General features: G+C 44.8%; 1 protein-coding gene across 1 annotated transcript in view; it reads right to left on the bottom strand.

Moving 5' to 3' along the window:
• Positions 1-12,618, bottom strand: part of LOC134499613 (cytochrome P450 2J5-like) — a 30,446-nt gene extending 17,828 nt beyond the window's left edge. Inside the window, exons 1-5 of the mRNA XM_063306339.1 lie at positions 8,573-12,618; positions 6,846-7,008; positions 3,474-3,623; positions 3,173-3,333; positions 1,342-1,518 (exon numbers count right to left, since the gene is read on the bottom strand). Of these exons, the coding sequence (XP_063162409.1) occupies positions 1,342-1,518; positions 3,173-3,333; positions 3,474-3,623; positions 6,846-7,008; positions 8,573-8,749 (828 nt within the window). The 5' untranslated portion in view covers positions 8,750-12,618. The remainder of the gene's footprint in view (positions 1-1,341; positions 1,519-3,172; positions 3,334-3,473; positions 3,624-6,845; positions 7,009-8,572) is intronic.
• Positions 12,619-27,109: the final 14,491 nt, after the last annotated feature.

Genomic DNA, 27,109 nt, shown 5'->3' on the forward strand with positions numbered 1-27,109 from the left:
CAATCAACATAAACAACTATAGATAAAAATACAATAAATGTCATTTAAAAACAAAGAGATATCTAGGGTCCTTCCCACAGGGCAGATGATACTAATGGCCTGGGTTGATGGGAGCAGATGAGAGCTAACCTTTTCTAAAGGCCTTAAGATAGGCTTTAAGTAGGTGGTAATTTCATGCTGTTTTTAATAGCCTCGGTTCTGACTTAATTATATTTGACTCATAAAAGATTGAGAGCCAGCATGGTGCAGTGGTAAAGGCACCAGGCTAGAAACTGGGAGACTGTGATTTCTAGTCCCGCCTTAGGCACAAAGCCAGTTGGATGACCTTGGGCCTTGGGCCTCTCTCTCAGACCTAGGAAGAAGGCAAGGGCAAGCCACCTCTGAAATCTTGCCAAGAAAACTGCAGGGACTTGTCCAGGCAGTCACCAGAAGTCAAGATTGACTCAAAGCCACACATGCCTAAAAGATTTAGTTTTTACTGTTTCATCTTTACATTGTGAATCATCAGGAGACCTCAGTACTCACCAGTCTAGAAGGACAGATAAATCATAGACCAATAAAACCTGAGGCCTAGGAAATCTTATGATCGTTCTGCAGATGTTATGCTTTAGTCATAGCAGGGAACGCTACAGTACTTTGGATACATGTCCAAAGTGGATATTTACCAAGGTTGGGAAGCACTTTGGATGTGTAGGCAAAAGATGCTTCGGGCTCTGTGATTGCACCAACATAGCATCTGTCTGCAGCTCCTTAAGCCAAATGCATCTTTTTCCGGGATTAAGCTGCAGCTGGGCCACATGATTCCAAGAAGCAACACAATCTTTAGTTGCAGACAGGGACTACATGAGCATCCCCTGCATGCTCTGAAGCACCTTTCTGCCTGTGAATGTATGGGCTTCATAGCTCTAATGTTTACTTAAGAAGTGTCCTAACAGTCAGGAACCACGCTGAGACAAGGAATAGGTCTCTAATGTTTTATTACTGCTACACAAGACAGAAAATCCTAACAAACTGAAGCAGCGTGGGAAAACCCAGACAGATAAACCCCAAAAGTCAAGGCGGGTCTGATCTGTGTCTCTTTGAATGGCTGTTTAACTCCTCAGTACTATGCATGCGTTTTTCCCCCTGGATAGGGGCCCCCTCCTGCTCACCATCAGTACTCATGACAAGAAGATTGCCATGTAGCAAGGGAAACAGCCTTCTTTAATACTATGAAGGCAGTCGAGGGGGCGGAGAGATTAATCTGAATGATGCAATTACAGTACTCTGTTCAAATGGTGGGGCTGTTGCTTAGGTTCCAAAATTAGCAAAGAAAGTACTCCACTGAGAAAAGATACCTACTTTGTTCAGCTGAAGAAGATAGTGATCAATGAAATCCCGGGGTTCATGAGAGGACTGGTCATCCTTGTGCTTCTCTATCTCCTCCTTTGCCAATTCATATATAAACTCCATGTAGGACAATGTCTTTTGATGAGGCCCAGGAATATGTCGCATCAGCCAGGGAAATACTTCATAAATCTAAAAGAGAATATCATCATCATCATCATCATCATCTCCTCTCTGTCACAGTAACACAACCTATGAGCCACTCCTTGGAATTAACTGTTTGGTAACATGGGCCGGATCATTGCTAGTGCACAGTGATATCTATGAAGGGGGTCAAAACAAGCAAAATGGTGGACATGGCATCCAGGCCCTACACCCCTTAATCTGCCCAGCTGAGGAGTGCTTAGCTCTGCAATCTAGGATTTCTCCCTTCAGCCTCTTAGAAAATAAAACAGAAGGAGCTTTCAATCTTCCATCCCAAAGCCTGGGTTTATAGACCTTAAAAACCTTGGGTCAGTCCTGAAAAACAAGGAACAGACATCTTGCACATGGGCATGTTTTAATAAAACGTTTCCTATTAACCAATGAAATCAAACCTCTAGATATTAAAAAAAGGATATTACTGGGAACAGAGGAATACTGGAAAAACAAAATAAGGCAACAGTCACTTGGATGGAATTCCAAATAAAATCAATGTAGCCAGACTAGCTAAACTGTTTGGTTATTAGCTACTTGAATTAAATCTGAGTTTCAGAACATATTCAGGCTTCATTGCAGAGAAATGAGATAGATCACCTGGAGCTCCTGCTTTGATGTTGTTGGGCAGGCCCTTCTTTCCTCTTCTTCAATTTATGTCTTCTTTCTTCCCTCTAAGGGTTAGGCTCAGATTTATTGGATGTAGGGATAAGTGAATCTGAACTTATCTAGGGTGACTGACTGTTGCTTTGCCCAATTATGGCAGAAATGGGCAATTATGAGCAAAAATGATCCACCTCAGATGCTCTGAGACAAGCCAACAAATAAGACATTTTCTAGTGGACAATTATCATAATGGGTTTGGGTTAGATGATAAAGGTGTTGACTAATTTACAATAGTTATGCCATTTCATTAAAAAGATTTAATGGGATAAGTTTTGGGGGGGAAAGAAAATCTAATTTATTGCTATTCAGGACTTCAATATGAGGTCAGTTGTGACATACGAAAAAGTAGAGTTTTGTCACATACACATAGTTACATGTAGTCCTTGCTTAACGATGGTAATTGGGACGGCAACTCCATCCCTAAGTGACGCGGCATAAAACGCAATGTCACATGACTGCGCTAACTTATGATGGCAGTTCTGGCACTTCCAGTTGCCATCGTTAAGTGAATCCCATGCCGTCGTTAAGCATGACATCACTTGGTCACCATTTCCAACCTCCCACTGGCTTCCCCATTGACGTTGCTTGCTGGAAGCCGGCAGTGAAGGTTGCAAATGGGGATCATGCAACTGTGGGATGCTGCGACCGTTGTAATTCCAAGCTGGTCACCAAGTGCTCGAATTGGGATCATGTGGACGTTGTGGCGGCTGCAACTACAAGGCCAGTGATGTCCCACTCATTCAGTGCCCTCGTAACTTTGAACGGTTGCTGGACTAGTGGTCGTTAAGTGAGGACTACCTGTAGTCTCTCGCCTTTCCCTCTGCTTTCCCCCCTCACTGCACTGTTTACTCCATACATTCATTTACACTCTCTCTCTCGTTAAAAGTCCAGGGCTCTTATTGCTATAATATAGGTTTTTAGGCCACTATAACAGGTTTTCAGACCAGTCTGAATCAACCTGGTAGGAAAACAAAAGCTTACTTACAACATGACAGAAGCTACCCATAAATCTTGAGCCAAAACTCATGGCTTCCGTTAGTTTCTGGAAGTTTTCATCTTCAAGAGGGAATCGGTACCCAAACACCAAAATGGTTATCAAATTGAAGAAAGCATTAGTGATTGGCAGCAAAGGATCCAGGGGCTGACCTGAAAATTAAGAAATTGATTGTCAGGTGAATATAATACATGAGGATGGCAGTAAGAAGGCCTGGAATTCCATCCCAGTGCCTGCAGAAATGGAATATAAAGATTTATGCAGGCCAGCAGGTTTAGCTGGTGTCACCTACCCTTTGCATGGGCAAAGATCTCCACCAGTCGATGGGCCTCTTCTTCTATTTGACCCTCTATGCCTTTCTTCCCCAGTCCAAGTTTCCGCATAGTAAGCAGACCAAATCGCCTCTGCTGCTTCCAGGTGTGGCCATTGGAAAGAATAATACCTGGATCCATCAGAAATAAGTGAGAAATTATTACTCGCAAAAAGAGATGCATCAAAATGATTAAATCATCAGCTTAGAAGAGGACAGGTCATATCTGTATATTCTTGCAGGCATAAAGAATTTACTAGAATGATGCAGAATCAGACACAAGCTTAAGGAAATATTCTTGAACACAAAATTCTAAAACTGGATTTGTTCACATCGGCTTGATTGTCTGAGACCAGGACCAGGTAACACATCATGCCTACTTTTTAAGCCATAAATTCTCCTTTGAAGCCACAATTTGGTTTACATATCCAGGTTTGTTTTAAGCATGTCTTGTCATTAGATCTGATCTGGAATCCTTGCTAATTCCTAATTCGTTTGTATTGTTCTTCATGTATTCTTAGCTGCCCAAAGTCACATTGTAAGATGGGCAGCCATATAAATCAGTGTTTTCCAAACTCAGCAACTTTAAGATGTGTGGATTTCAACTCCCAGAATTCTCCAGCCAACTTGAAAAAACAATGATATAAATCAATGAATGAAATAAATAAGTACCTCCCTCATTCTTTGCAAGGGGAAAGGGAAGTCTTATGGCTTTCTCCTTTCTCCTAATAAAGGAAGTGAACATTGATAAATAGTTGGGCATGTATGCACTCCCATATACACAGGGCCCTGGAGTAAAAAAATTGCTTATGTTCTACCTAGGAATTCTTCCTTAGTGCAATTATACAACCAGCCGCTGTTGGCTGATCTTAAAAAGCTAAGCAGTTTTGCATCTGGTTACTACTTGGATGGGAGACCACCAGAAAACCCCAGGGCTGTAGACTAGACTGGAAAATTAAAAAAGAAAAAACGCATCCAGAAGGTAGCAGTGGCAAACCATTGTTGTACAGCTGCTAAGAAAAAATAGGGAGATATCCATGGGAGTACTAGAAGCTGAGCTTAATTTGCAAGAGACTTGATCAGAATTATACACAGTCAGTGTACCCGTTCACCTTTATACCTATTTAGCTACAGCGACTACACACAGCTTCGTTTTCCTGGCTCTACCCTCAAGGTCAGTGACTTTAGCCCTTAGAACTCCCAATTCCATTTGTTAACGTTGCATCAATAATATGTAATCTGACACTGGCATCAAGCCACGGCTCTCTACTACGTACAGTACATCTATTCCGATTGCAGCAGACTGCAATTGCTTGAGCTGCATCTTTTATTTATTATTTTAGTTATTTACTGAATTTACATCTCCACTGCAATTTCATGACATGCAAGGAAAACAATTAAAACATCCACAGTGTAAAACAAAGATGAATTCAATCATAATGTTATCAACCACATATCACCTAGCAATGAAGAATTTAAAAGACAGTGAGCATCACTGGAATGCCCTCCAGCAAAGCTCAGTTTTTAACAGCCTTCTTGTTGGAAGTCCTGGCAAATCCAGCATGCCTCATTAGCATATGGATGGTTGCTCTAGGATGCTAACTCTCTGTGCTGTTGAGGAAGCTGTTTGTTGCCACTCCCACTTCCTGTCTCTCTCTCTTCCTCTTTCACCATCGGAGAAGAAGCATGTTTTGCTTCTCCCTCCATCTTGGGCCTAAAGCCATATGCTTAGCCCTTTCTTCCATGCAGCTCTTAGCAGCTATAGGACTAAGAGATCACTAAGTATAGGGAAAGAACAGAAGAAACAAGGAACATCAATTTTCCATCAGAGATGGATGTAACAGAACCAAGAATCAGTAAGACTCTTTTTATTTTACTTTTAAACCTACTATGTCTAAGTGTGTAATTCTTCATGCTTGGGAGGGCTGAGTGTGTAAAATCAATAACCTATGTTTCTCTGACGTGCTCATTAAAGCTATCTAATATAATATTCTTTTTCTGCGCACAGCTTCTCTGCTGTGCTAAACTCTGCTCCAATTCAGTGGTCCTAGCCATCCACTAATTGGCTCCACTTCTAAAGGCCACTAAGGAAGGGATAGCCTGATTTCCACATGCAGGCTGTTCCACAGCACTAATCCTGCCATTGAGAAGCAGCACCTACTAGCTTTCATTCCTCCCACTGCCCAGAACTGTGGGACCATGAAGATCTTCTTCCTCAATGTTCTAGTAGAGTCAGCCTGATGCAGGTTGGAGAATATGGGCTTGCAAGTAGCCAGTTGTCAAATGCTAAAGGGCTTTGAAGGTTAAATTGTTTAAACTGTACATGGGACTGAACTGGTAACCAGTGCAAGGTTTACAGTATTGGTGTTATATGTGTCCAGTGTCATGAAACTGTTAGCACATGGCTGCTGTGTTTTGGACCACTTGAAATTTCTGAGCAGTCTTTAAAGGCAGCCATGGCAAAGCACATTGCAGTAGACTATCCAGGTGGTAATGAGGGTGTGAGTTACTATAGTAGATCCTCCTGTGCCAGGTAGGGCCACAACTAGGACATCAGCCAAAGCTGCATAAAGGCCCCTCTAGCTTTTTAGCATTGCATGGATAACCCTTAGCTTAGAGACCCCATCACACTCTTTGCCATGATTCTGAGTAAACCTGGGGGAGACTCAGCTCCTCAGTTTTGGTTGTCCTCCTGGGTACCACAGAAGTACGACTACCCCTCCAGGGGATGGTCGTAATAGTGAACATCTATTTCTGGGGCTGCACTGCTCAAGACTGGTACAGATTTTATTCCAGATCTCACCCAAACTCAGAAATGCAGTCTTCCATTGGCACATTGCTCAGATGCTTCCCAGAAGACCCAACCATCATATATCACTTGGGAAAACCCATGGATTACTTTGAGGTCATGTCCCAATTTCTACCCAACCATTCAGGGGTGTCCACAGAACAGGGTCAAAAGAGTCATGGTGGTTGCGATGAAGCTCCACACAGTTAGTGGCTGCGACTGAAGCTCTACACAGTTTTTATGTGCACCACACACAACCTGCTGTAGCCCAAAATATTTTTTTTTGCTATGTCCCCATGACGTGGCCTTCAGCAATTCCCCAGCTCATGAAAGAGACAGACTTAAATAATCCATAGCTGTTAATGTAGTATTTATCGGAATGGATCAGAAATGAGATCGTGTATTGAAATGTTGGGGCTGTTCCTCATGGCACTGCTTATTATGGTTTTTATTCTGAAGTTGTTGTTTTGAAAGCCATTTTGAGCCTTGCTGGACTGAACAGCATATATCCTGTGGTAAATACTGTAAATAAAAGGAAAGGAAAATAAGTACATTTCACAACTTACCCTTTCCTTTGGACACAGCCCTTAAAAAAGGGGTCTCTACTCGCTCAGAGAAATCTTCGGAATGGTTGATCAACCCATGTTTTACTACTTGGTATCCGGACAGTACTATTATCGGCAAATTCCAAACCAGTATCGTGTAAATATTTCCATAACGTTTTGCGAGCTGCCATTTGGAAAAAGGAAATATTATATTCAGACAAACAAGAGTATTTGGTTCCTTCTTTCACAGCAAGCGAGGTGTAAAAATCGTCACCATCATCAACATCACCTTGATCATCATTCTGAAGATCTGCTCTTCAGCTTCCCATCTGACTTATAATCATCTCTTCTCAGCCTGTTCCCCCTCCTAATTTTGCTTTTTCAGCCAAGGTTCCTCTTCTTACATTCTCGCCTTTCTTTCCCTGGTTTTCTCTGTCTATCATTTTCTGTCTTGTTGTGGCAAAGGACTAAACATGCTACACCAGATTGTTGCAGCCCATTGCTGGGAATGAACTGGGCAAAGTGACACAGGTTTGCTTCAGTGAAACAGTCTAGGCTGCCAAGGAAAGAATTGGACAAGTGCTACAGGGAAAGTCTCGTCCTAGCCTTCTTTCCTAGCCTGGGCTAAAAGCTGCCAGGTCAAGTGGGTTCAAGACTGCCTACACTGAATCTGCCCATTTGGAAGACCTTCGGCATGAGCCAAGAGAGCTCCAAGCTGGATGCCTTCAGAGGAGGAGGAACTTTAGACTTCGCTGCAGGTGGTGATTTTCCTCAATCTTCTTCTGCAGCATCTGGAAGCAAGAGGTTTGGGTCCCTTCCTGCTGCTGGCCTCTTATCCACTGGTCACCCGGGGAGCAGTTCAGTGAGCCCAGCAGCCTGAAAGAGGCTTTTCCACACCCCCGGCTACTTTCAAATGGAAGGACCGCTTAGAGAAGGCTTCCCTGCAGCCCAATTTGGAGCCACCTAACCTGAGAGACTCCTTAGCTGGTGCCAAGAGGTCTCTAAGCTAGCCTGTCTGGGATGCACACTAGATTCTTCACAGGCTGGGCTGGAGCTGCACAGCCTGGGAATACCTTTATCACACAAGGGTCGCACAACTTCTCTGCAATGTGCAGGAATCATCCTAATTCCAGTGTTCATAATATAATAAAACAAATGCTTATTGCTGGAGCTGTAAATAAGGAGAAGAGACTTCTTTCCATATTTCTGTATAAATATGATGAATGAATGAATGATGGATGGATGGATGGATGGATGGATGAGAAAACTGGCATTCTTTTAAACTCGTAATTGTAGAGACAGCAAGATTTCATCCCAGAGAGAGAGACAATCTGTAAAACCAGCAGGTGTTTTCCTGATCACATATATAGGTAGTCCTCATTTAGCGACTGCCTTGTTTAGCGACCATTCACAGTTAAGACAGTGATGAAAAAGTAACTTCATGGCCAGTCATCACATTTACAACCTTCGCAGGTCTGTAAAGCAAAGGAAAGCTGAAGTAATATCACAAGCACAGTCGTGGTTTCACTTAGCGACCAGTCCCAATTGGGGTCACTAAATAAGGACTAACTGTATCACTATCCATTTCTCTACTAAACAAATTCTCAGCTCCCCTAAATATCATATATTCATTATCCAGATTTTACAGACACAAGATCCTTCTCCATCACTGCCACAGAAATCAAATGACTACAGTGCTCTTCAATAAACTTCATAATCAAGAAATAAAATACACATTGAAAAAGTACCTGAACTAGAATATCAGGAGTAAGTTTAAAACCAGTCTGCCAGCTGACTCCAATTAAAGGAAGTGGAAAAGGTCCAGGAGGATATTTTCTACGTAACCAGAGTTGTTTCAGAAAGTACACAACTGAAAGACCCAGCAGCAGAAACAAAACCATTGGAAATGTCCAGAATTGCCCCATTGTTCCACTTTCCCTTTTTCTCTTTCAGTGTCTCCAGGACAGCTGGGTGGATCAAATCTGTTTTCTCCAATATCTTACACAGCGTAGTGTCTAGCATTTTTGTTTTCCTTAAAGAGCTCTTTATATACTCCGCTCAGGACTTGTTTACAACATAAATGCTTGTATGACATGTAATTTGTGTAGGAATGTGTTCCTCCTTACAAGAGTCGAAATGACATGACACCTGTGGTTAGTAAGAAGGATAAAAATGGTAAGTGTCTTGGAAGGAGCTGAAAGCAAGGGTATATGTCACAGCAGTCTGTGGTCAACTGGACTGGGATGCAACGTGGGCTAGTACCATGCAGATCAAATTCTCTTTTCACTGAGCCCAGAAAGTAATGAGTGGGGGGAACACTCTTCCAAGCAGCAGACAACTGGGGAAGAATGATAAACAGGTCCCCAGTGATCATGGCAACATCACCAGTGCCTACCTATCAGGAGCCATTTTGGAAAAATCCCCCATGCCAACATAGAATGAGCTAAACTCATCTCTTTCTGCCACAGCAACATTAACTTCCCACCATCTGAGAGAAGAAAAAGGTGGAAGATCCAGTCATACAGACGGGTTCTACAAGGGGATGCAATTTAGTGAACCAGCTCTTTTTTCACAGCCAGGAAGCTCCAGGCAAGATAAGAGTTTGTTCCATGTGACTGCAGTTGGAATAGTTTCTCAAAACACAGTGGCATTCAATTACTGCATATTATTATCATTATCATTATCATTATCATATGCTGGCCAACTCTCAGTGATTCTGGGCAGTTTACAAAATTGTTAAAAACTTTTAAAAACAAGGGAACAAACAAACAAACAAAAATAAAGATGGCAGAAATGACAAAACTGGATGGGAACAAAGAAAAAGGGGACATCAATTGTCCTTGCCTAAGGCCTGGGCAAAAGCCAGGTCTTCAAGGCCCTTTGAAATACCAGTAGGGTGGGAGTAGTTCGAATCTCAGGGGGAACCTCATTCCAGAGGGCACGCGCTGCTACAGAGAAGGCGCACTTCCAGGGTCCCAATAGGTGGCATTGTTTAATCGATGGAGCCTGGAATGCACCAATCCTGCCAAATCAAACTGGTTGAGCAGATACTCTGGGAGGTAGGCAGTCCCTCAAGTAACCAGGCCCTATGCCACGTAGGGCTTTATAGGTAACAATCAGCACCTTGAATCACACCAGGAAGCAAAGTGGTAACCAGCACAGGTCACAAGGCTGAGGTGTAATGTGCACACAGCGAGGCATGCCCATCACTGCCCACACAGCTGCATTCAGGACCAGTTAAAGCTTCCAGGTGGTCTTCAACTGCAGCCCCATGTAGAGCATATTGCAGTGGCCAAGCCGTGAGGTGATGAGGGCATGATTGACTGTCTGAAGGACCCCGATCTAGGAAAGGGCTCAACTGGCTCATCAGATGAAGCTGTGCAAAGGCCTGCCTGACCACAGCTGCCACCTGCTCATCAGACAGGGATTGTGAATCAAGGAAGAGCCCCAAATTGTGTAGAGGTAGTTCTTGGTTAACAACAGTAATTGGGACCAGAATTTCCATCGCCAAGCGATGTGGTCATAAAGTGCAATGTCACATGACTGCATCGCTTAGCGATGGCAATCCCAGCAGTCCCCATTGCCGCCATTAACCGAATCCCACCAGCCGCTAGGTGAGGACCCATCCCAGTCCAAGCCATTCCCAGCTTGGTCCCTCCCAGCCCCGAATCTCGGTAAGGTGAGGGACGACCTCCTCTGCCTCCCCTTGAACTGCACCCAACTGCCTATCTCCCCCCCACCTCTACCCTTTTGGCCTCCCACCTACCCGCTGCCACCAGCTGCCCCTGCTGCCCAGCCCTGCCCGCTGCCACAGCACCCACACCACCTAGGGTCCTTCTTTAAGGACCTTAATCCTATAGAAATGTTGTGGAAAGATCTGAAGCTAGCAGCTCATGCAATGAAGCCTACCAACATCTCTGGATTGAAGCTGCTCTGTAAGGAGAAGTGGGCTAAAATTTCTCCAAGCCGATGTGCAGGACTGATCAACAGTTATCAGAAACGTTTAGCTGCAGTTACTGCTGCCCAAGGGAGGTACACCGGTTACTGGAAGCAAAGGTTCACATACTTTTGCCACACACAAATAGATAGCTTTGGATCACTTACCTCAGTAAATCAATGAACAAGTATAATGTTTTTTGACTCATTTGCTTAATTGGGTTCTCTTTATGCCTCATGCTGGATGAGTAGGGCAAAGACTTTGAGTAACCAGAAATGGGCTATACGCATCATTTTAGGACTTGTGCGGAAATCAGATCACATTTTTGATCTTCTGGATGTATTTCTACATTTATGCAGAAATACTGAAAATTCAAAAGGCTCACAAGCACCGCTGTAGACCTGTCTCAAAACGGCTTACCAGACGTTCATGAATATAATGTGTAGGTTGATTTTGGAAAGTCTTTGCCAAAACTCTACACGGGCTTGCAGCATCTGAACCTTTTAAAACCACATTCTGGATGCAAAAGGTCAAAACTGTTCTAGCAGTATGGAAATAGCTACGTATGAATAGCTGAATTAAAGAGAGATGTTTGCATACCTCCACTAATTAGACCTGAGGAAGTTTCTACCTGTAATTGTGCACTCCACATCTAGTCAGGAGCCACACCTAGCAGATAAACAAACCAAGATGACCCTTAGAATTGGCCAATATCCCATTATAAAATATTGTCAGTTCTACCCACTTGTCACTAGGGTTCATGATGCCAAAAGAGCTATTGGATTCACCAAACCATATCAATGTTGTTTCTAGATTTCTATGCTTCCTTAGGGGGGAAAAAAAGGCACGTAGTCAAATCGCCCAGTTTCTTTTCACTAATCAGGAACTACTTAACGTTCTGACACATCTACTTGTGGCCTTGAGTACTGTAATTACTATTATTTTAAATATTTTTTCCAAAATCCATATACTGTTGAGGTGGAATTGGAATTAGGGTCAAGGAAACAACAGAAAACTAAAGCCCTTTCATCAGGCAATTGTCTATTGCAAGTAAGCTATCTGTTGCAAGTGTGGAATGTGGGGAAGAGCCATGTGTATTCTGTAGCAGCTAATTGAGCAAAGATAAGGTACGGGAGGGAAGCTCTCCAGCTCCCTCCAGGCTTTTCTCACCCAGCTTGTTTTTAAAGTTGTATCATATATCTCGAAGTTGACACTTAGTCTAGGCTGTATAATCACCCAATGGGGGGGTATAAAAGAAGGACCCCGAACCTTCGGGGTTCAGAATTTGAAGCATGAGCTTGTCTGAACCTATGTGCATATTAAACTCTTTTCCTGAATGAAGACCCGAGCATCCTAGTCTTCATTTCTACAACAATTTTGGCGACCCAGATGGGACTGCTCGAGGGCGATTTTTTGCTGGAACGGGAGGAACCCCAAGGCATGGAGCCGCCGCCTGGAGTCGATGCCTAGGCACCGCAGGAGAGTTCTCCTGAAGGTCTCGACCGAGTCGACGGTTCGATCCCTGGGACTCTTCCTCCCGATTCCAAGAACCCTTCATGACAAGGAAAAGAGAGGTCTGAATGGAGAGCCGGCCGGCGTGGTGCGAATGACGGGCTGAGTGAACGTGGAACCAAGATAACTGAGGCGAGTATATACTTAAACTAAGGGGTACCTATCCTGCTTGAGGATAGAAGAGGGGGCCCATACACCCCCCTGGACTCGGGCCGGCGTGCCTAATGAAGTCCATATAGGTTGTGTGGGTGGTTAAACAGTCACAGTTCCTGGTGGTAGCCATTGAGAGTCCGGTGCCACAGGTTGGCTGTAGTGTGTGCAGAACCCAGGGAGGGCACACTAAGAGAAACAGATAGGGCCGGCGTGCCCAATGAAGTCTGTGTAGGTTGTGTGGGTGGTTAAACAGTCGCAGTTCCTGGTGAGAGTCCGGTGCCACAGGTCGGCTGTAGTGTGTGCAGAACCCAGGGAGGGCACACTAAGAGAAACAGATAGGGCCGGCGTGCCCAATGAAGTCTGTGTAGGTTGTGTGGGTGGTTAAACAGTCGCAGTTCCTGGTGAGAGTCCGGTGCCACAGGTCGGCTGTAGTGTGTAAGGAACCCAGGGAGGGAACCCTAGGAGAAAAACATAGGTCCGAGAAACCCTTTTTCACGCAAATACCGTCATCCCTAGTCTTTAAAGACAGCCAGCGACTGCTGGGAGACCGGACGGGAAGTTAGTGGTCTTTAAAGAGAGCCAGCGTCTGCTGGGAGACCAGCAGGGTGAAGTCTGTGGAGAAAAGGGGGGTGACTGGATTGCCCCGAACCTCAGGTTGTAGAAGAAAATAGAAGAAAATGGGGGGAGGAAGTGGCACCTCCGACACCCCACTGAAGTGTATGGTGAGAAACTTTTCTGATGCTTTTGGTGGAGATTATGGAGATCCCCTGGCTGACCCAGACACTGAAGATTTTTTTGTAGAAATGAGTGGCCCACCTTCGGGGTCGGCTGGCCAGAAGAGGGGACATTCAATTCTAATGTTATTAGTAAAGTCCATCAGAAGGTGACCGAAGATGGACATTGGGATCAGTTTCAGTGCATAGATCAGTGGCGATTCGCTGTAAAGCGGAGACCCGCATGACTGGTTCAATGTGTTAGGTTGAGGTCGGACTTTAAAATTAGCCAGCGCCTGCTGGGAGGCCGGCCCGGTTTTACCCCCTCGACAGTCAGAGGCTTAAAATTGCTGAAAAGCAAATCCAGCGAGGCTGGAGTGCTCTACCTTGGGGGGGGGGGGTTAAAAACAACAAGAAGGTCAAGAGAGGGCTGTACTGATCAGGGATCAGGGTGAGGGAAGGCAGTAATCAATATGGGCAACAATAAAAGTTCCGAAAGGAAGGTGTCCCTTCCAGAATTACCTAGAAACATACCTAAGGAGAGTCCGCTTTTTTTTTGGAAATCCATAGCCCTGGCCAGGCTGCGGGTCTCCCACATTTTTGGCTTTGCTGCGAATGGAGGGACATGGGATTTGATTGTGCCATGTGTTCAGTGCTGTGAGTAGGTGACCACTTTAATTTGTGTGGAAGGGAATTGGGCAAAAGTGAATTAAATAAAGTGAAGGAGAAATAAGAATGAACTTGTGATGTTGAGATGACTTGAGAGAAAGAATGCCTATGGGGTGGTACACAATTTTGGGAAAATATGGTTAGAGAGGGGACTAAAGGGAAAGAAGTTTTTCCCTGTAATAACACCACAATTACAGGAGCTTAAGTAAAGTTATCCTAACCCCAGAGGAAGAAGCAAGCTGGATTACCCATGGGGCAGTAACAATAAACTAATGTTGCCAGAAGGGATAGAAATAGTAACTAAACCAATTATGCAAAGGGTATACCAAAGGTCACACTGAGGAACACAAGCCTTGTGTTTTGTGTTGTTTGCTTAATTCGAATCTGGAAACGAGAGCTGAGGATTGGCAACTGTATGTGGATGGAAGGTTGGATGGATGAAGTGTCAGTGATTTAGTTGAGAGTCTGTGGATTGGATTGATGCAAACCCACAATCCAAGGTGACAAGATATTCAGACTTTGTTATCAGTCTTCCCGACACTGGAGGAACAGAGGATGGTTATTGAAATAGGACAGGAAAGGAAAAGGTTGGGAGGATATTCTGGCAGAGCCCATAAATGAACAGGGTGTTTGCAGGGCAACCCCAGGAGGAAGAGAGAAAAAGAAAGATGAAATGCCTTGTTTTTAACTCAAGGTTTGCGGCCCCAAAGAGGGGGAGGCAGGGGAATTCTCGGAAGATTGATCGAGGAGGTATTCCATGGGATGGAGAGCTTGGGAAACAGACAGGCACGAAAAGGACCTGGAGAGACGCAGGCTCTCTGGGAAGGGAGTTGAGTTGAATCACAATAGGGCAGTTGAGTGTGGATTGTCTCCAATAGGCATGGGAGCGGCTAGATTCATCTTGATGGGAGCGATCGCCCTTTTAATAAAGCATTCCTTTCTCCTGGCTGAGAGGCAGGGAGGAAGAGCTTCTGTGTTCCTGCAGGGCTGTGATGGATTGCATGTGGCAACAGCCTGTTGAGGCATTGGTGTGCAGTTTTCTTTTTGGGAGCATTTGTTTGTCTGAATGTGCACGTACATATAAGGTTGAGAAACTGTTTTGAGTTGTGAAAAGAGAGTTGAGAGATTATGTGAGTCTATTCCTTAGGAGGCTGCAGGTTCTGGCCATGCCTGCATCCACCATTAATTCTGGTTTTGTGTGTGTGTGTTGTGATTTGTGTAATTTGAATGCATATTATGGGAAAGTTGAAAGGTTTTTGTCGATCCTTTCCCACTTTTTTTAATTGTTTGAGGAGGGGTATGTGTGTTTCATTATTTGCCCAGTCTCACCCAAACTCCCCCCTTCAGTCTGCCTCTTGCCTGCTTGTTACAGGCTTGAGGACCCAGATGAGGGGACAGAAGGGTGACAGAGGGGAGGGGCAATGCTTTTACAGAAGATCCTTTACTCCCCCATCTTTTTAGGATTCTTCCTTTTACAATACCTTTACACACACCGGGGACAATCTTTTAAGTTTCAGAGATTTCTCTTTCTGTTGTAGAAGGAAATGATTACTCTTCTTGTGAAAAGGGGGGGGGGGAATGTGGGCAGTTTCAGAGAAGCAATGACTCAGAGAAGGGGGGGGCACCCCTTTGCTCTTACAGCTCCACTCTGCTCTGCCCCTGGCATTCCAGTTTTAGAAAAGTGTGTGTGTTTTCATAAATTTTATATGGATTAAATTTTAATACCTCCTCAACATGGCACATGATGATAAAAACAGGAGAGGGAGAGAGAAAAAAAATTTTTTTTGGACAACATATGGTTTTAGTAGAGCTTCCATGGACTGGTATGATCTATCGGAGTTTTGTTTTTGTTTTTTGTTTTAACAATTTTGACTATGGAAACAGTCCAAACACTAGATAAACTCTTATGTCAATGCTTTTTTTTTTCTAGTTCTACAAGTTTTGATTTTAGGGAAGTTATTGGGGAATTAAATATTGGCAATTGAAGTATAATATTGTTATCATTGAAAAAAAATGACTTTAAGTCATTATATATATATTAAAATTAGAGGTTTGGCTGTAAAAGTCTTAACCCAATTTGGGGGGTTTAAAAAAAAAAAAGAGAGAGACTTGTTGTTTAAGCAATTGGGTCAGGTGGCGAAGAGATGGCCAGCCTACTTACTTAGGGTGGTATTTTGCTAAGGCAGGAAAATTAGTTTTATCCAAAGTAGTGCTTAAATATATCCAAAACTACACCTACCAATCTAGTCATGTGGGACAAACGCTTTAGGGGATTGTGTGTCTAGACTCTTTCTTTGTCCTGGAATCTTTCTGAAAGCCAAACAGGTGTGTGTGAGAGATGTGTGGTATGCCAAAAGGACAACCCAAAGGCCAACCAAGTTCAACTCCAGGGGAACCTCCAAAAGGGGAGTTTGGGGTGAACTGTTTCTTAGAATGGGTGAAAGGCTTTCTTTGTAGGCTAAAAAGACACTTGGAGGGGCTAGGACCAAAGGCAGGATTAACATGGACACAGGCCTTTTTAGTGACAATACTAAGTCTCTGGATTGCTCCTAAGAACAGACTAGCAGTCAGTCCAGTTGAGATGGGTGACTCTATCTTGGAATTCTTAGTGGAGAAGTAGGAGACATGCATGCCATGGGGAAGAAATTTGTCTGCAAGTATTTGAAACAGTTATCTGCGCAAGTCTTGTCCTTGTCTCCCTATCTACAGGAACACAGAGTCTAACTGTTGGAACAGCAGACGCATCCTTTTAAGTCTGGAAATCGAGTTAAACCAGATGGAGGGGAGTCAGCAACTGAGTTGGGAGAAACCCTAAAGAAGACACTGGTGTTGCCAAATACTGCTGGACACTGGACTGTGCAGAAAAAGAAAAAAAATGCGCCTGAACTTTTTTGTCTAATACCTTGTAGTTTTGATGACCATACGGATCCCTGAACCTGGAAAAGAGAGTCACAGGGTTCAAGGGAAGCTTTGAAGATGTACTCAATTTAGAACAATAGGGAATTTATATTTCCATATGAAAAGGTATTAAGATACAATTCTGAAATCCAGCCTACCTGTAGTATGGAACTACGGTTAATCCACTGGTTTGAATTTGTTAGCCTTATAGGCTGGCGCCTGAGTCACGAGTGGACTGATGAACAACTATTGAAGGAGGGTGAAAAATTTAACACCTTAATAGCTTTAACTCAGAAAATAGCTTGTCAGGCTAAATATCTTAATTGCTGGTTGTGTGGGTTGACAACTCTTCATTGTTGTTGTTGTTTATTCGTTTAGTCGCTTCCGACTCTTCGTGACTTCATGGACCAGCCCACGCCAGAGCTTCCTGTCGGTCGTCAACACCCCCAGCTCCCCCAGGGACGAGTCCGTCACCTCTAGAATATCATCCATCCATCTTGCCCTTGGTCGGCCCCTCTTCCTTTTGCCTTCCACTCTCCCTAGAATCAGCATCTTGACAACTCTTCATGGTGGACATGGATTTAGAAAAAGCTAATGGGCTCTTAAAGAGGGCAGTGGCAAAATTGGCTCAGGAGGCGAAATTGAGGTGGCCCCAGGCCTTGCCAATTGTTCTCCTGAGAATAAGTCTTCAGACATCCGAATGACTGGGGCTCTCCCCTTTTTTGAGATAATATAAAGCCTTACGGGGGAAGAGAAAGCTCCAGCTTTAGGTTTGCCAACCTCAGGAAGCCTTTTGTTTTGTTTTGTTTTGTTTGCTTCCAGAAACAAAGGGGTTGCAAATGGGGTACTAACTCAGAAATTGGGAAATTGAAAACGGCCTGTGGCAAACTTCTCTAAGCAGCTGAAGCACAAGGCTGGCCAGCTTGCTTGTGAGCAGCAGCTAAGTGGCCATTCCATTTACTCTTGCATTTAAAAGGGGTACTTAAAACCCAGAAGGAATAAGAGAGATGCACCGGGAGGATCATTTGACAGTGAAGTGTGTGTAGACGGGGTGGAAGTGCCTAGGGGAGTGCCTGAGGTCAGGGCTAGAGGCCAAACTTTGGCGGGATTTGAATCCTTTCTGTTTTGGTGGGTGACGGTCGACGGGGATGTGGATTGGATCAACTACATCTATTGTGGCCAACAAGGGTTCATGAACTGTACCGGAGATGTTGTGAAGGGTATTGCAGAACGGTTGGATGCCACTAGTGGGGTGGCCTGGGAGAGTGGGATGGCATTGGGTGTGCTGTTGGCGGAGAAAGGGGGAGTCTGTGTGGTGCTGGGGGGGAGCTGTTGCGCCTTTATTCTGGGCAGCACAGCCCCCGACGGAACTGTTGCTCGGGCCTTTCAGGGTCTGGCTGCACTGTCTGGGGAGTTGATACTCCAGGATATCTAGAGGCAAGAAACATTTTACAACAATTCGAGTTACAAATTGAACAAACTGATAAAGATTAAAAGGGGGGAATTGTAAGGTATAGAAAAATACAGTTTGTAAATAAGGAAGATCTATATATATATCCATATAAAGCAATATCATATAGATCTTGGTTGGAGGAGATTTTAAGGTGTAAATACTAATATTAGCTAATAGCAAAGGACCAGGGGAAGTGGCACGTATGCCCAACAGCTGATCCTCTTAGGATTGAACTCTTTAAGAACTCACCACCAGGAACCGGGGAAGTTTTACTGCATCCCACTGCTGGGTCACCCCCGGAAGCTGACCCTCTACGCACTGGAGAAGCTGTGGATAATCGTCACCCTGGTGACTCTGGTGGGGGGAATGAGGGGAATTAAGGGGAACACTTTTTGCATTTCAAATTTTGGTAGATGGGAGATGTGGAAAATAGGGATTGATTATTCTTATAATGTGGGCCATCCTGGTCCGAAATGTCCTGAAGGAGCGTGTGGAAATTTTAATCTGTCAAATTGTTGCATTGAAATAGATGAAAGTGGAAAAGTGGTACAAGAAATCACAGATAGGATGGTGAAACTATCCCACGTGCCTGTACAGACCTGGAAGGGACTGCATTTGGGAGACGTTTTTGGGGAATTGTTCCCAAAGCTACCAGGACTCCAGGCTATCGTAGCCCTAACTGGATTAATCGCTGCGGGGTGTGTGATACTGCCCTGTGCGATCACCAACAGTATCTCACTATTGGCAAAAAAGAGGCTACCTTACAAGTCCTGGCCATGTGGGAATATCAGTCTATCCCCGATGATAACCTTAGTGAAAGTAATCTGCCCTGAAAAGGCTGAATACTTTCAAAGGGGGGAATGAGGTGGAATTGGAATTAGGGTCAAGGAAACAACAGAAAACTAAAGCCCTTTCATCAGGCAATTGTCTATTGCAAGTAAGCTATCTGTTGCAAGTGTGGAATGTGGAGAAGAGCCATGTGTATTCTGTAGCAGCTAATTGAGCAAAGATAAGGTACGGGAGGGAAGCTCTCCAGCTCCCTCCAGGCTTTTCTCACCCAGCTTGTTTTTAAAGTTGTATCATATATCTCGAAGTTGACACTTAGTCTAGGCTGTATAATCACCCAATGGGGGGGTATAAAAGAAGTAGGACCCCGAACCTTCGGGGTTCAGAATTTGAAGCTTGAGCTTGTCTGAACCTATGCGCATATTAAACTCTTTTCCTTAATGAAGACCCGAGCGTCCTAGTCTTCATTTCTACAACACTGTTGCTCTCTACTCTATCACATCCAAAACTGTCTTAAAAGAGTCTGGGAATTCGTCTTTCTGACTGGAATGCTTTCAGACCAAGGCTTTAAAATCCAGTTTTGAAGCTGTTCCGAAATTAATCTGCAGCTACCTCTTCCATATAGCTGGGCCCCAGCTAAAGCAGCATACACTGACATTGTGTAGCTTTAATCGGACTACTTTCAACTTAAAAGCTTTAGAAGGGAGGGGAGGAGAGGGGAGGGGACGGGATGGAAACTTTGCAGTACTGTGGGCAAGCAAGGGGAGCAGGCTTTATCCAGCCTGAACAGTAACTGAAAGGGTGCCTGCTGGGAGACAACGGGGTTGAATGGAGCCATGAGCTTATATACAGAGAAACCACAGGACAAGCAAAGTTCATTAAACTCACTGACTTAATGGGCCGTTGATGAATCAACACAAGATAATTTTAAAAAAGGGGAGCTGCCAACCAGCAGAGAACATAGCAGCCCATCTCAGCATGGCTACCCAGGGAGAGGGCAGTGGCTGGAGAGGAAGGGGCTGGCAGAGGCTGTAACCAATCTCAGGGCCGCAACTAGGGTCTGTGTCACCCAGGGCAAACAAGGATTCCACACCTATTTTGGCACACACACCCCAGTGCTCATTTTGGCGCCCCTTCACAGTGCCTGGGGCACATGCCCCGGTTCCTCCCCCCCCCCCCCCCCATTGCAGCCCTAGCCAGTCTGAGCTGGATCTGGGACTGCATCCACTTGTAAAAGCATAAGAGGGCTTAGCAAGGAGAATGGCAGTCTGGAAATCAAGCGCCAGAACAGACAGGGGTGCATTTGCGACGGGCTGGTAGTGGGAGGACGACGCCATCCCTTCTGGCCCTTGAGGAGCAGTGGGTGGCCCCTCCTGCAGAGGGCAAGCACAACGTGCAGATCTGCCCCAAGGGACCCTGGGAGTTTCTATATAGCTGAGTGTATTCAAAGCATTCTTAAAAGAAAGGTCTCTGCCATCTGCTGAGTGCTATTAAAGCACAAGAGGAAGACCCAGGCTTCATTTGTACAAATACTGGTTTGTACTGGTTATCTGGGGGTCTGCCTCTCTCCCATTGTTTCTGCCTGCCCAGCTTGTTTGGGCAAAGTGGGTGCACTCCAGGGCCCTTCTATTAAACGTTGCCATCTTGCGGGACTTAGGAAGTGTGCCTTCTCTGTCGCCGCCCCCACCCTCTGAAACAGCAGCCCCCCAGAGACATGGATGGTCCCCACTCTCCTGGGGCTCCAAAAAGCCCTTAAAACCTAGCTTTGGTCCCAGGCCTGGGGTTAATGTGTTGGGGGAGGGGTGCCTGTTACGATTGGTTTTAATGGCTGTTTAGTCTGGGCTGTCCTGTTTAAGTTTTTAATTGTTTTAACTTAGTATTGCATTTTGTAAGAGTCCACTGGAGTGGGGGCTATATTAAATCTAATAAATAGCAATAAGAATAACAACTCTTGACAAGGCTCCCAAGAATTGCTGAACATGAAGCAATTAAGGAAGTTTCCATGGAGGATCTTGGCAGATCACACAGCAGAAAATGTTATTCCGATAACGGAATCCCCAACTGTAAAGGGCTTCAAATTTTACCCCTATTTTGTAAAAGGCCCAGGCATGGTAGGTATCCGGGTGGGCGGTGGGGAGAGGGACTAATGAAACATGCATCGTGACAAAACTCTTGCCTAATGCACTTGTGTGTATGTTGTGAGGCAGGTACAGAAGAGTAGAGCTTACACTGTGATATCATTACACAAATGTTGTTATTGCATCACTTTGGATACCTCTGGGCCCAGGTCCCAATTAAACACTAAGCAAGGAGGTATATGCTTAACAGGCAGCTCCAGCCAAAAGCTTCGCTTCTTCCTAGTAATTGGAGCCCTGTGATGAGTCACAAACTCTGCCCCATAGAGGGCCAGTTGTGCTAATCAAAATGAAACACATATCAAATAGCGAAGAGGTGTCATCAGCTTCATGTAACTATGCCACATCAATCTGAGCTGGGAAAAGACACATCCTGCCCCAGTTGTAGTCAAGCATCCTGGGACGATTAAGTTAATTAAGTTCAACACTAAGTATTACATACTTGATATCGCCTGGGATTCTTAAGCAGTCTGGGAGGGTGGAAGGGGGGTTGGTAGAGTTGGAAATAGGCTTTGATCATGTGTTCCTTTATAATTTGCAAGATCAGAGATATAAAACTATGCCTGTTCAGTCTCATAGCTTAACAAGTAGTAGGAAGTTAATTGTCCCAAGAGCCCCGTGTGCTGCTATCAGGAGACTGATCAGATGACACAGATGATACGAAAGAAGACCAAATATCAGGAGAGTCTTACTTGGGTCAGCCTGATGCCCCTGCTGGTTCAGCATTCTGTGTCATGGATGGCCCAGCAGATGCCTTCAAAGAGTTCACAAGGACAAGCAGGGGGATGTTCCCATCTTGCTCCCTGGTGTGATTTCAGCAATCATCAGTTGCGACTGATAGCCTAACAATCCCTTCCCTCCCTCCCTCCCTCCCTCCCTTCCGTTTTTACACCATCGGCTACCAAAGTTCCTGTGGGGTGTGTGTGAAAAGCAGAACAGCAAACCATCATAAAATAAAATTATGAATTGCTACTTCAGACATCAGGCATCTGAAGCTTTCAAAACATTAACAGGACGTTGTTAAGATCAACTGAAAAGGATGTGCTTTGAAAACCTTCTTAAAAGCCAACTTGGATAGGTATCTCTGTATCCCATTGGGGAGTGAGCTCTCCTTGTAAGTAGCAGCCAGATGAAAATGTAGGAGGTGCAAATCGTGCGGGAAGAGCGATTCTCTCTGGTACCCCTGGTCCAAGCCGTTCAGCAATCATTAGATTGTGCCCAGCAATAAATCAGCCACAAAGGCAGGGTTTTCCGAATGGGTATAACCTGGTCTCTGCAAGATTAAACCAATCTGGCATTTTGTACCAAATGAAGTTTCTGAGTCACTCCAGGGTGGTCCTTCTGAAGCATCAGGGATCGAGCTAACTGTCTATTTATATTTATTGTATTTATAATGATAATTTGTTTTTGTTGTAAATCACCCAGAGTCCCTCCTTTGGGGGGGGGGGAGATGGGCAGTGATAAAATTTGATAAATAAATAAAATAAATAAATAAGCTGAATTCTGAATCATTCCCAAGCTGCATACCTGCTCTTACCATCCAGGTCTATCACAAACCTGGAATTATGGCATCTCACCATTAAATTTTCCGTCTCATCTGGATTCAGTTTCAGTTGATTTTTCCTTACCCATCCAGCCCATTTCTCTTTGTAGGCAAACCATGAGGGGAGCCTGATGATGACATTTATATGGAGACATGGATCTGGGTGCCTCTGGTGCACTATTAACACTTAGCTTCAAACCTCTTGTCAATCTGTCCCCATCATTTCCTATAAATGAGGACAAAATATAGGGAGACCTTGAGCGTCTCCACGGGGCAACTTCTGTGTGTAGGAGAATCAACAGAGAAGTTTCCTTCACTTCCTCTCAAGAGCAGATAATCTATCAGGCTGATCAAGATAGCCTCAACCCCATAACCTGCCCTGAAACAAGTCTGGAATGAGTGAGCATAATAATCTATCGCAGTGTTTCTCAACCTTGGCACCTTTAAGAAGTGTGGACCAACTCCCAGAATTCCCCAGCCAGCAAACTGGCTGGGGAATTCTGGAAGTTGAAATCCACGCATCTTCAAGTTGCCAAGGTTGAGAAACACTGATCTATTGCGTGTAGGACTGCCTGAAACTGAAAAGCCATCGTCTTCAGAATAAGCCATCTTGCCATGATAGATTGGAGATCGGCCTGAAGTTACCAAAGACTGAGACACAGAAAAAGCTTCTTAAACAGTGATCTAGCGTGCCTGTTTTAAGCAAGGAAGCAAACTACATTCCTGCAGAATAGCGTAATAATATTTGCAGGTAGTCCTTGCTTAACATCCACTCATTCAGCGACCATTCAAAGGCACTGAACGAGAGGTACTTACGACGGGTCCTCATAGTTGCAGGATCCCCACAGTCATATGATCATAATTAGGGTGCTTGGCAACTGGCTCACAATTACGACAGTAGCAGCATCCCACAGTCACACGATCACCATTTGCAACCTTCTCTGCTGGCTTCCGACAAGCAGAGTCAACGGGGAAGCCGACAGGAGGTTGCAAATGGCGATCAAGTGACCATGGGACACTGCAACCATGTGGGATTTGCCTAACCATGGCAACTGGGACTGCCAGAACTGCCGTTATAAGTCGGCCTGCTCAGATTGCTGCCTTTAAAACTCAGGCACCCAAGTGGCGTGGGGCTGAAAAGAAATCTAGTCCCTGAATTTGGGAGAGAAACACTATACCTTTGCAAAGTGGCTTTTCTGCCCTCCTGACAATACAAACCACAAGCACTTCAGGCAAAGTGAAAAGCATTTATTAAGCGGGTGGGGGTGTCAAGTCTTTCTATAGGTTGCAGAAACAAATAATACATATATTCAGTATCTGTGAAAGATGGGCCAAGAAGCAACGAACCAAACAATAGAAGACATTGATTCTAGATAACATTCCACAAGTGGCAAATTTATGAGTTACATCACTCCCTTTCCCAATTGAGTTTCTTTTTTTCTTAACACTTGCAAGTGTATTCAAGGACTTCCAGAATACGCTCCCTATTGTTTCGTTGCTGAAAAGGCAAGTTTTTGCATGTGGAAGGAAGGAAGGAAGGAAGGAAGGAAGGAAGGAAGGAAGGAAGGAAGGAAGGAAGGAAGGAAGGAAGGAAAAGAAAGAAAGAAAGAAAGAAAGAAAGGAAAGAAAGAAAGAAAGAAAGAAAGAAAGAAAGAAAGAAAGAAAGAAAGAAAGAAAGAAATGGTTTTGGCTAAAAGGAAAACAGGATTTCCTGAACTTCAAAAGGAGGCGTGGATGCCATGCTAAAATGCTAATTATCACCTTTATTTAAAAGATAATAACGAAGCCTAAAATTCCAGGCAACCACTCCCCCATTTGGTTCTCAAACTATTAATAGTTTGCTGAGCCACTTTGATATTTAGTAAGGAAGTGAGCAGTTGTAATGACCAGAATGCTCAAGCATTCACTCAGTGACAGTCCAGAGACTTTTGCTCATTTCACTGCTTAATGAAGTGAAGCGTTTGAGACAAGGTAAAAGTTGCGAATGGCATTTCCCGTGCGTTCTGCAGTTTAAAATCACACAAAGTTCTAATTCCCACCCTTACTACCCTGAAAGGCATGTACCTCCCCATACCAGCAGATGGCTTGAACGGTATGCTGGCCATTAACCTTGGGCAGAGGTATCTAACCCAAACAAAATAATTCACATTCCAGTCAAAGTCCCCCTCCCTGCTGGTGACTCGCAGTCTGCTGACACGGGTTTCATGAAGGTGGATGCAAGTCCGATAAACATGTTCTGGGAACATTTGATCGGGGAGTCTGACAGCAGTTAACATCTCAAATTGCACGGGATCTGTGGAGTGTTCTCTGTGGCACAACTAAGAGAACCTTGAAAAGTTTCCCTGTTTGACGTTAGGGTAGAAACTGTTTGGCAGTTAATTCATCCCCCCCCTGCCCCTGCACAACAGATGCATTGAGATGGCAAAAAGGTCCCCTTTTGCTGGAGGATGCCTAACACCAACAACAAAGCCTGAGGCCACCTCCAACCTGTTTCCTGGCAATATTTCCTAAGGGCTGTTTTGATCTCCCTGTTCCAACATGGAGATGATGCTTGATGCCCAAGCATTATTTATTTATTTATTTGTCATAGTTAGGTGACTGCCCACCTCACACAAAGTGTCATGATCGCCGTTGCGATGTTTGCGACATTGTAACGGCTCGCATGACAAAGCGCGGATGCATGTCAATGACTGGAGAGGGGCGGGCGATAAACCGGACAAAGAAGGTAATGGGTTTGGGAGATCTAGTGAACAACAAGGTCTCATCGCCCGGTAATCGACCATTGACACCATTGTCAAAGAAATGATCAGGGCGAGGTTCGGAAGGGCGCGTCCGGGCTTTCGAGGAATATCGAGGTCTAATCGCCCGGTAATGGACCATTACCTCGCAGGAAGATAAACAAGGCGATGCCCGGGGCAAATGGGGCTTGACGACCTCTCACCTATCAAGCCTTGATGAACTGTCAGTCTGTGGAACTCGTGGGGCACACCCGGGGAGTGTGGGGGTGGAGCGCTGTTTGGCGCGAGACTATTTAATTCAACTTTTGGCGCGCTTCCCTCACTCTCAGCTTTTTACTGGTGTGCATTCTATTCTAAATAAAAGCCAGAGCTTAAACTTGATTTAGAGTCTGAGTCTTTTATTTGGTCTTAGGCATTCCTTACACAAAGCGACTCTGGGCAGCGTACGACAATTAGATAAAACAGCGAATAAGTAAAAATCATCATAAAAATATATTATTAAAATAAAAACTTTAATTTAAAAAAAATTCCAGGTTTCCAGTGTTCTGGAGATGAAGACCTCAGGACCAGTCCTTGGCTATGGCCTTTGCAGTACAGTCTCTGGAGGCAAAAGCTTTGATCCAGCCAGTTAGGTGGCAGACCATCACTTGAAGATACTTTTTTTTCTCCATTCGCGGGAGCTCTGCAAAGTCCAGCTGCAAATGCTGCAAGGGAGCTGGGGGCATTGGTCGACCCCCCTAGTGGCAGCTGGGGCCTTCTGGGACAGGGAGAGTTTTGATGGCCAATATCACAACCCTGTGGGATTGTCTCCAATCCCGGGGCAAACCGGGTTCTTGTAATAAAGGCTTTCAATGCCTCTCTCCCTTTATGCCCTGAATGTCGATGGTACCATTCAGTGGCTATGAGGTAAATAGCACTGGGTAGGCATGCCCTCTGGTCCAGAATTCTCCGCATACCTTGGACATCCTTCGCTGCTTCACATTTCTCTTTCCAGTAGTCAATGTCATTCTCATACCTGAGAGATCCCACGGTGAGAACATACTCTGTGGGAACACTTGCCAACCCTTCTGTCCTAACAGCCAGGAACCACACTGAGACAAGGAGTAGGTCTCTAGTGTTTTATTACTGCTACATAACAGAGAATCCTAACAAACTGAAGAAGCGTGGGAAAACCCAGACATATAAACCCCAAAGACTAAGGCGGGCCCGATCTGTGTCTCTTTGAATGGCCACCTAATTCCTCAGTACTACGCATGCGTTTTACAGCCTGGATGGGAGCCCCCTGCTCGCCATCCTCACTCATGACACCTTCAAAGGTTAAGTGGCTCGACAGCAGCCTTTTGAGCTGCTAGATCTGCCAAGCTGTTTGTGACCCCTTCGTCATACTTTTATGGGTTCAGCAGTGCCCGATGGCTAATTCCTTTGGAGTTTGGAGTTCCTGTAAAAGACTTACGACAAGCTGCAAATGCTGAATGTTTCCCCGCAGCTGTCCTGAACCCTCAAGTCTATCACCAGGAAACATTTTGCATCCCAAGGGATTTGGGCAATAATTGACGAACAATTGGGTACCACTGGGTGAAGCGGGACAACGTAATTTAATTATGTGCCAGTCCTGAACCAGTCTCCAAGGCCTGCCAGGTTCTTTTGTTAGCAGTGGTGTGTTGCAGGCGGAGCGCAGAGAAACAATTACTCGGTTGCCCATAAAAGAAGTTGATATTGAGCGGATGCCTTCTTTGGGTTCTGGTGAA

This window comes from Candoia aspera, chromosome 6, assembly GCF_035149785.1.
Source record: "Candoia aspera isolate rCanAsp1 chromosome 6, rCanAsp1.hap2, whole genome shotgun sequence".
In the NCBI taxonomy this organism is placed as follows: Eukaryota; Metazoa; Chordata; class Lepidosauria; order Squamata; family Boidae; genus Candoia; species Candoia aspera.